The 12,164-nt window shown below is 37.1% G+C and overlaps 2 protein-coding genes across 4 annotated transcripts in view; one reads left to right on the top strand and one right to left on the bottom strand.

The window, feature by feature from the left end:
- The window catches only part of LOC101737860 (serine/threonine-protein kinase D1), a 130,476-nt gene that overhangs the window by 268 nt on the left and 118,044 nt on the right, over positions 1-12,164 (top strand). The window lies entirely within an intron of this gene.
- Positions 325-11,960, bottom strand: LOC101737440 (uncharacterized). Its single transcript, XM_062676220.1, has 7 exons — positions 8,684-11,960; positions 5,970-7,186; positions 5,428-5,685; positions 2,941-3,028; positions 2,502-2,674; positions 1,435-2,415; positions 325-848 (listed from the first exon to the last, which is right to left on the bottom strand). Exons 1-7 carry the CDS (start codon positions 9,125-9,127, stop codon positions 641-643), a joined length of 3,369 nt encoding a protein of 1,122 aa, XP_062532204.1. The 5' UTR covers positions 9,128-11,960; the 3' UTR covers positions 325-640.

A 12,164-nucleotide genomic window follows, 5' to 3' on the forward strand; every position in this document is an offset into this window, starting at 1 on the left:
TGCGCGTTAATCTAATTTTTTATTGAATGTTGATATGTTACTTGTACTTTGATTGTTCTTTGTAATAATTTTCCTCTCTCCTTTATCGCCTAAATGTAATTCATAAGCGTATAAAAGGAATATCATTAGTTTTTCGGTACATTGGTAGGACTACTGCAATGCGGCCTTTCTCTGTTCAGACATCCAAATAACGTTACTGACTTGAAAAGTGTGGAGAAGTCGTCTAACCTCATTTACCCAGAGGAATAGAAAACCCAGTGCGACTTTTATAACTGTAAACTGTGACTCTTTTTATAAATTTAAACAAATAAAAATTATTAGATATTTTGTAAATACTTTTGCTTTAATTTACATAAAAGTGTATTACAAAACAATCAAATAATGTAATGTACCTAAAGTATATTCTTATTCAACAATCATTGCTTCTTCTACCTCGCACATATCTTAAACTTTCTAACTCAGTAAAATGTAGGTCATATAAATTATAATATATCTATTATATTTTAAGATGTCATTGCATTGATATTATTCTAAACATTTTGCAAATTCGGTATTTTTAACATAACGAGAACTATAAACAGTTTGTTCAATATTAACAAAATATAATGTTGAATGTCAAAAAAAATCATCTAGTTAATATTTAATTTTCATTAAGAGCTTTATGTGTTTTATAAAATTTATCATAAATACTATCCCAAAACATCAATTCCTGCTTTGAGGAAAGCTCTTTGAGCTTCAAAGTATCTTTAAAAACAAGTTCGACTGCTGTTCGTATTTGCCTATGTTCATCACCCACGACAGGTTGCCATATGACTGGTATTGCTTCTGTAATTAAGGGACTTGGATCTCTGAAAATAAATAATTAAAACTTGTTCATTAAAATAAATAATTAAATAGGGGAGTGTTGAAAAAAGTGTTATCATTTTTTTAAACTGGTGAAATAATTACCAAAAGAAGATTCATCATAATTAAGATAATCAATATTTATAATTTTAATGGACACATCACGGGTCTCCCATATGAGGTAAGAAATGAATATGTTATATTCTATTAATATTATCTATATTCTATATAATCTAGGAATCTATCTATCAGCCCACACACATCCACTTCTGGACATAGACCTACTTATCCTATATTGTGATGATATTTATTTTGTCTCCAGTCACATTTAAACAAAATCAAAAAAGAAAAAGATGAAAAAAAGAAAAAAAATGTTAAATGTGATTTCCTCCTCATTTATTATTACGAGTGATGGCAGCAACTCTTTAATGTATATGGGCTTTGATAAACATTTAAGACCAGATGGAACATGAGTTTGTCCACGTAAATTTTACAGTATGTACTACAATTTACAAAATAAATATTCTGTTCTAATCTAATTAATTTCAGATTTTTAACTGCATCCTATAAAAGAAACTCAAAAGCACTCACCCTAATTTAATAAAATTGCTAAATAAATTTGTTAATTTTTGTATAGCTTCATTGTTCTTATTGTAATTTAGGTCATTTTCCCCAAAAATGAAATCAACTAATTTCTTATTTTGTTCAGACAAGACATCAGCATCTGCCTCATAATTAAAGTTCATAAGATATACATTAAAATAATTTTTCGTAGCATAAAGAACAGCATATTTAACAGTTGGGTACACCATTAAGACATCATTTAAATAATTCTCATAACTGCTAGAAGTGTCAATGTCTTTAAAGAAGTAAAAATCTTTAATTAATTCTGAAATCTTATATCTAATTCCATCATTGGTAAATTCTAAGTTGCTTGGAAGTAAATCAACAAAATCTTCTGGCACTGTTTTTAATTTTTCTGAATTATGTCTTAATTTTAATCTAGTATATGATACAAGCATTGGGATATTGTCAATTGGTCCGTCTTTCAGTAGTTGCAGTGGATCTTTATCAATTAGACTTTCAGCATTATTTACACTCTCAACACAAGGCAGGGAAATTTTATGTGCATCCAAGAGTACTGTTACAGAAAGCTTCCGCAAGTATTTCAGCAATTTATGTGAGTTATTTGTGTCATTATATCCTAATTGTTCTCCGATTGCAAATGCATCAGCTATGGGATTGTAGGTCAAAGCTGTAGGAGACAAAATTGACCCAGATTCCAAGATGACTTTGTGAAATCCCATCATGAGACGTGCTTGTAAAAGCAACTGTATTGATATTGAACCAGCCTCAGTTCCATACAATGTAACATCATTAGGATCACCTCCAAATCTCTTTATATTTTGTTGGATCCAGTAAAGAGCAGCAACCTGGTCTTTCAAACCTACATTTCCGGGAGCTGCTGGAATTCCGAGGCATAGGAAACCGAGTACACCAATACGGTAGTTAAAAGTTACTATTATGATACCTTTGTTAATTAGGTTTATAGGTGGTTGATGAAATCCCCATCTGTAAGAATACAGCTCACGTAAATTGTGTCAAATTAATCATTTTTTAGAATTTTCTTAATCAATAAAAACAATAATACAAATTACCCATTCTGATAGTCCCCTCCATGGACATGAACAAGGACTGGTAAGTTATTACTCACTTCTGGAGTGAATATGTTAATAACGAGACAGTTTTCATCTCCGATGTCCAACTGGGGGCACTTTACGCGATGCGTTGCTTCGAAGACTCCATCCCACCGAGGAGGAGGCTTGGGCGCCTAAAAAATAAACACTAAAATTACACAATAATTCCAAAAATCATATCTTCAGCACTTATTGTGAATTTCGTTTTTGGAATTCACGTGTTTTTTTTTGGTGATCGCTGGACTATTTTCTATGGAATCGTTTCCTGTAAGTGACCACCTTGTAGCTGGGGACTGTTTTCAGCCCTAAAATAGGTATCATAATGCTATAAAGGCCGAAGAAAGAAATCCATTGCGGAGTTTATCCTATTCGTTAAGCGATACGGAAGCCTCGGACGGACCTCACTTTGTGACATAGTGATGATCACGTCGAGAACTCGATTTGTTTGATTACCGGAGACGAGTGATAACAAAACATAAATTACGCAACTCATATTGAGATATCAGATCAAAGTCCAAACTGTATTGAAAGAATACTTTAAATCGGAACGCATGTAGCTTTAGTAGAAGAGAAAGAAGAAGAATTTGGTACCTTCGTTACTCAGTATAAAATTTAGGGAGAGAAGGAGAATGGAAGTTTTATAGAAAAAGGCATGGATGTGCCAATGATGAGGATAAATAAGTGAATACTACTCCTCAACAACACTGAAATAACACCCAAAAGAGATGATAACCCTATGAAACTATAACAACATAAAATATTTAGAAAGTTTTTAGTCTTTTTCTCAATACTTTTGATTATTGAATACGACATGAAAATGATAAATTCTTCTGCAAATAATGAAGCCTCCTCGTCGTCCTTGTGAGCGGTGAGCGGCCTCTCGTAGTCACGGGAGTACCGAAGCTTTCACCGCAACACGGCGCCGCTGTGAGACACGTCTAAAATAGCGATTCATGACTCATATCGGATTTTCCACAAAACATGCAAATTTTTTAATTTGAATGTTGTCTGCGTTGTTCTTATGTGAAGAAGCCTCTGTATATTTTTTTGTATTTTTTTAATGCTTAGATGTGTAGACGAGCTCACAGCCCAACTGGTGTTAAGTGGTTACTGGAGCCTATGGACATCTGCAACGTAAATGCCGCCAATCACCTTGAGATATGAGTTGTAAGGTCTCAGATTGTTACAAGGGCTGCTCCACCCTTCAAATCGAAACGCATTACTGCTTCACAGCAGAAATAAGCGGAGTGGTGGTACCTATCCGTGCGGACTCACAAGAGGTCCTACCATCAGCATTATGTTGAAAATTCTTAGGCACTATATTGAAACAACACATCATTTTAACACTTTTATTAGCTTGACCTGTATCTGCTTTTTTGAAGCAACCTTTCAACGTAATTTCCGGCAATTTCATGGTGTCACATTATATTGAAAATTTTCACGCATATCAAGGACCCGCGACAACACAATCATTTATTTCATTACTCTGACCTGATATCCTAACCAGAATCACCAGGATAAGAAAAATGACTACATATTTGATTTTATAGTTCGGCATGCTATTAAAGTAGGTATACATATGTGTTTTTTTTGGTTGATTTTGCTGGATTTTAGATGATTTTAGAATTTTAGGTGGCATCATTTCATAACTTTAGCGATTTAAAGTTGAAACTGTATTTTCATCATTTTAACATACAAAATCAAATCAAAACACTGAACGGCAAGTGTAATAATTGTTTATATTCGTTCACATCGGTAATCAGATTTAGCTGAGTGTCCGATCTTAGGTGGGCGGCACTATTCGTATTGAAACAATTACCGCTTCACAGCGGGGCGTCGTGCTACGGCTGGCCCGTACACTCGACTTAAAGAATGACAGCGAAGTCCAAATTAGATTAGCGATGTGGGTTTCCAAACAGAACGCATTTTGACTGGCAAGTCGATGACATCAAACTGAGCTGGCCGATAGCTGCCTAACAATAACCTACACCGCCCTGTCAATCTAAGAACTATAGCGGAAAATATGTCGAGAAATAAGTTTCGGGTACTAGTACCGAGGGCAGATTGCGAAATGGTAGCTCCTTCTTATTTTAAGACAAACTATTTAAACTTATTTGGTCACTAAATGTGTCCAGTGAATGGGGATCGGTAGCACAGACCCAGTTAAATTTCCAATCGTTATTATCGCTGCTGATCTTAAGACATGGAGTATTCAAATGTATTTCGTGAGAAAACAGTAAATAAATAACTATTCGTCGTGAAAGTTGATGAACGACTCATAAAAGATAAATTAATAAATGATTACCCCAAAACACTTCCATCGCAAGAATAATGATATGAACATTTTCTTTTCCTATACGACACGCTGATACTGATCTAAGTTGTACGCAAATGGGATTCCCTGCGTATCAATAAATGAATCTGCTGACCTTAAACCTGTTTTGGTGCGTGGGCGGGAGGGCGTAGGGCACCCCGAGGAAGGCAAACCGTGACGGCTGCGGGGAGTAATATCCGCGCACCACACCCTGTGTTGTCACCACGTCGCGATGAGGCCTTAACGGTTGGGGTGCTCGACATTTGACGCAATACATGAACAAATTAATAGACAACCAATAGACCAACATAGGCAAAATCGTCCGAATACTAGTTGCGATCGTTTAAAATAACGCACTGAGTTAGGGAATTGAGTTTAATAATAATTCCTAAACAATTATCGTGTTGTCAAAACATGTGTTAGCAATGAATCGTCCAAGGAAATCAAAACATCAGATAATCATTGTTTATTTATGATATACCATTTACATCGAATATTTAAAGTACATGGCGTATGCTTAGTTAATTGACTTTGGTCTCGCCGCGTGGGCGTGTGTGACCTCGTGTCGGTGACTAATCTGCTATTCGGAACCTCCGAAATCCGAAATAGGTTATGAGCGATACGATTCCAGTGTAAATATTTAGGTTCGGTCGTTTTACGTTATTACGCATTTCGATGAAATAGTTGTTGTAGATGTTAGTCCATAAATTTAATCTGCTCAAGTGCAGTCCTTGTTTTAAGCCGATTTCAGGACCGAGCTGCATCCATTCTTCTTGTGCTGGAACGGTCACAGTTAGTCGGTTCCAATCCGTCTCGTTCGCTACTGGATTTCTGAAATATATAAATAATATATTAGATCGATTGAATAAAAAATTAAACGATTAACTATAGTTAACTAAATAACTTCTGATAGAAAATCAACAATCCAAATACAACCAAACAAAAACCGAAAAAAAGGAAAAACAACAAGACAACTAACATTCCCTTGTTAGTTACAAATATATATTAGTGAACTGACTACTTCATGATGTGTATTACAATATTCAATCTCTCGATCTCGGAATAGATAGCTTAGGTAAACCATTAAAACATGCTATGAGATAATATAAACGCACCCGTTTTCAATAAAAGTAAACCACGTATCGACCATTATATCAACGACCTCCCTTTCAGCAGTTCCTTCAGTCAATATTCTGCCATCCTGAGTGAACACGTAGTTTCTGATATCACCGCGAACCGCTCCTTCCACTGGTCTGTCTACAGTATGCGATTCTGAAATTAATTCTGTAAAACTGAATTCGTAGAAATAGACTTTAGCTCCCGCATTAGCCAAAGATCTGGCAGTTCTGATGGCTGGCCCTAAGAAACAGGAATCAGTAAAGCACAGTGAAAGTCCTTCTATGTGGTCTTCTAACGTGATCGGCTTATTTTCTATAAAATACTGAGATCTAACGTTTCTCACTACGTTTTGTCTTTCTATATCACTACCAAATGCCAAATCGTCCGGTAGCAGAGTTGCAAAATCATCATTTAACTGCTCAATGCTCGCTTCGTTCTGATCTAAGGCCTCGTTCAAGCCAGCGTAGTTTGCCGATCCAATCATAAAAGTTATATTGACTTCCTGTTCTCGTATCATTCCCCATGGAGTTTGAGTCATAAAAGGATTATTGCCTTTCTCAATACAAGGTCGGAAATGAATGTTTTGTGCAGCTCTTAATATTGTCAGAATATCGGCAGTTTCCAAATTAAGACTGTTGTCTATTTTGGTCAATGCTTCGGTTAGTTTTTCGCCAGTCAATGCGGGATTTCGGTCTAAAGCCCAATACGAAAGAACTGATCCGCTCTCTGTTATAGCTTTATCAAAATAGTTCCTTGAAGAAGACGACAAGGCCAAAAAGCCTATCAACGCACCAGAAGTCCCCTCACCACTAACCACAATAGTATCAGGATTCCCCCCAAATTTTGCAATGTTATTCTTTATCCACTGTAGAGCCATACTTAAATCCTTAAGAGCTGCGTTACCTGGAGCCATTGTGTTTCTTAAACACAAAAATCCCAATGGGCCCAATCTATAGTTTGGTAGAACTAATATGAGCCCTTTGGACACTAAGTACTCCGGACCGTATAGAGCTGGGTCAGCACTGCCCTGGACAAAGTTACTTTCGTGTATATGGAATAAAACACTGACATTTTCGGCATTAGTCGGTGCAAAGATACTCAAAGTCAAGCAATCTTGACTACCCACAACTGATTCTCCTTGTAATTGTGGGCATCGAGACTTGTGTTCTCGGACTTCATGCGTCGTTTCCCAAGCATTGGAAGACTTTGGTTCCTGAAATTCATTATAATATAATTTATATTAAATTAATGTTATTTATTTAAGTGAATTATACTCCCCTAGAAATCTATGCGGGACTCGGAATAGAATCCTAAATAAAAAATCCTTTACAATAGCATAAGGAATATTTGGTTGTCCGCGTACTATCATATTTAATGATTTAAAAAAACCTATGACAAATGTAAATGTTGCAAAAGTACACGATGAGGGTTAAGGCTCTGCATATGGGGGTTGTTTTTCTATGTCAGTAATAGGATAATAATTTGCAATTACATTCAACTACCGAATTGATGGCTACACGATTTCAATTCCGTCCATCTTATCACAATAGATAAAACAAATCAGAAAAATAGGGTATTTATTTGTGTAAAGGGAAAATGGTCTATCTGTGTTTGACGTTGGAGAAATTGATATTGCGCCGTGATTTATTAATTATTAATTTACGTTCTACGTAGGTACACTAAATTAATATATTGCTATTTAAGAAATCGATTTAAAGACCGATCTTTTTCGAGAAGTAATCATTATTACTGTATGAACACAGTAACTTAGAAGTCCATTGGCAATAATGCCTATAGTACGAGTATTATTGTAAACTGATTTGATTGAAAGTTAAATTTAATTTATTTCAGTAACGGGCGACACTACATTTACAAATGTATGTATATTTTTGAAACACGTTGTCTCTTTTTTTATTGCTGGGATGGGTGGACGAGCTCACGGCCCACCTAGTGTTAAGTGCTTACCGGAGCCCATATCTACAAGGTAAATGCCGTCACCCACCTTGAGCTAAGAGTTCTAAGGTCTCAGTATAGTTACAACGGCTGCCCCACCATTCAAACCGAAACGCATTACTGCTTCACAGTAGAAATAGCCGGGGGGGGGGGGGTACCTACTCGTGCGGACTCACAAGAGGTCCTGCCATCAGTAATTACGCAAATTATAATTTTTAGGGTTTGATTTTATTACACAATGTTCCTTCCGGAAAATTGGTAGCCGCCAGAGGGATTCGAACACCGTCGCATCGCTACATACGACTGCACCGGAAGTCTTATCCTTTAGACCACGACGACTTCAAAAGAGTTCATAATATATTATGTACTTTCATGCAGTATTTTAAAGTTATACTTTTTTGCGCATACCAGCAATTGATTAAAAACAGCTATAAATTGTTTTACACGTTACTTGGGCTATGCCAAGGCCGCTTGGTTCGTGATAAATTTCGTGATTCAGGGCAACTGCAAATGCCCTTAAACATTTTATGAGTGATAAAATATGGCTTTATCTCTTAATTGTGTCGACTGAGAAACTTGCGATTTTTATGACTTCCTTCCGCTATAAACCTTAGTATTTAGTACTAATTTCAACTTAATACCTCTATCGGCTCATCACATAAACGAACTAACGAACTCACTGGTCGAACATACCAACTGACATCCGTTTGAGTACCGGAACCCTAAAAAAGAAAAAGAAAAGGAGAAAATTACGCACCTCAAAATACTTAGTGTATTTTGCATAAGGTATGTCGATGTAGCTGATAATGTCCCCCGTGGTGTGCCATTCAAATCCCCTAACTAAACCGTGTGTAGTCTCGATCAGGTTGTTCTGTTCCATACTAGGTGCCTCACTCTCGGTTCTATCCGTGAGACCAGTGGTTGGTGCTTCCGTTTCTATCCTCAAGGTGGTGATAGAAACGTTTTCGTCAGTAACTGAGGGTTTTATAGTTGTTTCAACTTCAGTAGTCGTGACTACGTCATCAGTGCTGCCCATGTTCCCGCTTGGTGTGCTAATCGCTCCATCGTCTGGTCGAGGAGAGCTGGTACTGTCTGTTATTAACTCTGGGGACTGTTGTTGAAGCAAGTCGTCAATTGTCAATTCGAGTCCTGCTACGGTAGTGGCAGTGACAACTAATATAAAAAGTATTCCACCGTGCATTTTACATGCTATTTATAAAGTTTATGGTATCTGAAAAGGTATTGAAATGTAAGTTGGTATAACTGTCTTTCTCATTTCTATCGAAAATCGTTCTTGCTTGATGGTTAGTATAATATTTCAATGTAAACGAAACTTTAGACCTTAGGTCTAAAAGCAAAAGGGCTGTTGGAACCCCAGAAAAAACAGGCAAACTCGCGATGATATTTTACTTGTTTATTCCACTCTCCTATCATGCGATTTAATGTTCTACATAATTTTATTTATGTCTATATAGATTTTTTGTATTGGCTTTTAATAGAATTCTAAAATTTATACAAATCTAATTACATCCCCATAACCTTTAGTTTCGTTAATCGATATGAATTATAACTATTTTAACTTCAATTTTAATGTTTGAGTGAATATGAATAATTTCAAGCGAATGGTATACATTCAACGTCCGGCCATCCAGTATTAAAAAAAAGACATAAGCAATAACGAATAAGGGCAGGCTAGGACAACAAAAGAAATGAAAAGGACATGAGCGGTCTCCAGGAGAATGAACTCACCGTCAGCGATGCTAGGCCAGCTGCTGCACGACCCTCTGCGTGCTTTAAAACAGCAGTACTGTCCCCTCCGATAAATGGCAATGAAACGCGATCGATCTACCGAGCAGTCGTGCACAAAATGCTACTTAAATCACACATTGTGAAGATATTTTTTGCTATAATAGGTGGACAATCTCATAGCCCACCTGGTGTTAAGTGTGAGAGAGTCCGTATAGAGTCCCTTCTTTATTTCGCGGGAAAATCGTGTTTTTGGATCACTCGTAATTAACTCCACAATTGAAACAATAGGAGTTTTATTGTTGCAGCGGCTTATACAGTTCTAAGTTATACACATTCTTTTTTTTTTCGTTCCATACATTATATTTTCGGCGGTAAAATGGTCCCGTGTCACAGACTATATTCTTTTTTCCACCTCTCGTGCGTTCTGGCTTACGCATCATAAAACGGAGCTTCTTAAACGCCACAAGTGGTTACTGGAGCCCAAAGACATTTACAACGCAAATGCCGCCACCCACTCTGAGACATGAGTTCTAAGGTCTCAGTATAGCTACCACGGCTGCCCCACCCTTCAAACCGAAACGCATTACTGTTTCACGGCAGAAATAGGCGGGGTGGTGGTACTTACCCGTGCGGAGTTCCTACCACCAGAATCCTAATTCTCCAGAAGATCCAAATTCTCTAATTAATACATTCTGAAACGTTGCAAAATTAAAATACATAAATATTATAAAAGAAAATAAAAATAGTTCTGAAAAACGAAACGGTGCTTAGTTTCAATAAAAGTAAACAAATTGATGTGTGTTCATGAGTGTTCACGGTTGGCCACCATCTATACTAATATTATAAAGAGGAAAGATTTGTTTGTTTGTTTGTTTCGAATAGGCTCCGAAACTACTGGACCGATTTGAAAAATTCTTTTTCCATTAGAAGCCGACATTGTCCCTGATGAACATAGGCTACTTTTTTTTATTAAATTTTTTAGTTTTTTTATTATTATTATTTTTTGGTTTCATGTGTGTTTTAATGTTTCCGAAGCGAAGCGAGGGCGGGTCGCTAGTTTATTAATATAGTGGCTTGGACGACGTCTAAGCTTACCCCTCTGTCAGCTTTTCAACTCGACTGTACAAAAGCCCGGCTTATCAAGAGACGTGGAAATAGTATCACAGAAACCTATCTACCCACTCACCGGTAGATAAGCAAAGCTCTCGTCTGTTTGCCATGTAAAACAATGCGATATGTCACAACCATACTTTATTATTATTTTATATTGTGCGGTGCGAATCGGTGACGATTTTTGTCACAACACAATCGCACGTCGCATCTTCAAACTATATTGAATTAGTTATGGATAGGCTTACTATGAACTTGCACTAAATTATATTCATCCCAGCTACATGAAACTGCTGTACGTCCGCACATGTCTCAAGGAATCACTTTAGCCACCTAAGATTCGGCTCTAGAAATGTACTTTCTCTCTGCGTGAAATCCGAAAAGGGCACAATCAAGTTAGATATACTCCTCAGCGGTAGGCAGCGGTTTATCTGTCCCCAGATGGCTGCTGATTTCTATGTGCCACAGAAAAGACTCACCTGCCTCCAAAGTTATTAAAAACAATTTAATTCTGTCCTCGTGTCTCAAGGTAGGCAGCGAAGTATGCCTTATGGTGTATGCACAATCTTTCTCTGAGTGCTGCTAGGGGGTAGTTAAATACTGCTGTAAGTCTCATAAATAGGGTAGTAAGAGATGTAACAGCTAAAGATGACACTGTAGCCGTAGGTATATAAGAACAAGATATATTTGACTTTCCTTCCTAACACTACACACTACGGTACGGTCATTTCACTTTGGTATATAAGTTTTAAGAACTTTAAGAGCGGAGGGAGACTAAAATTGAGAATACGTGGTGATGGCTTGTGCTCCTCTAACATAGTCAATGATAATTATAATTAATGCAACGCAATGCTTGCTAAATCGGTGCAAAACAGGAATGGTTCTGCACCTGGCATTGTTGAAGTCCATGGGCGAAGGTAACCACTCACCATCAGGTGAGTGATATGCCCGTCTGCCTTCAAGGGTAATAAAAAAAACTGTATTTATTTTTCGAGTGTAGTAGAAACAACATTAAACCGTTATTTTGAATGCTATTCAAGTTGACTGTAATTTATTGTTTAAAATAATGCTTAACCCGGCGTGAGTGAGGTGGGGTATATCATACCTGAGTTCTTACTGGTGGTAGGACCTCTTGTGAGTCCGCTCGGGTCGGTACCACCACTCTACCTATGTCTACCTTGAAGCAGTAAAGCGTTTCGGTTTGAAGGGTGGGGCAGCCGTTGTAACTATACTGATACCTTAGAACTTTTATCTCAAGGTGGGTGGCGCATTTACGCTGTAGATGTCTATGGGCTCCAGTAACCACTTAACAACCAGGTGGGCAAAGTTTCGGGTATCTCATACCCACCTCGTAGCTGGCGTAACAATTTCTCACCTCA

Source organism: Bombyx mori, chromosome 25, assembly GCF_030269925.1.
Source record: "Bombyx mori chromosome 25, ASM3026992v2".
NCBI lineage: Eukaryota > Metazoa > Arthropoda > Insecta > Lepidoptera > Bombycidae > Bombyx > Bombyx mori.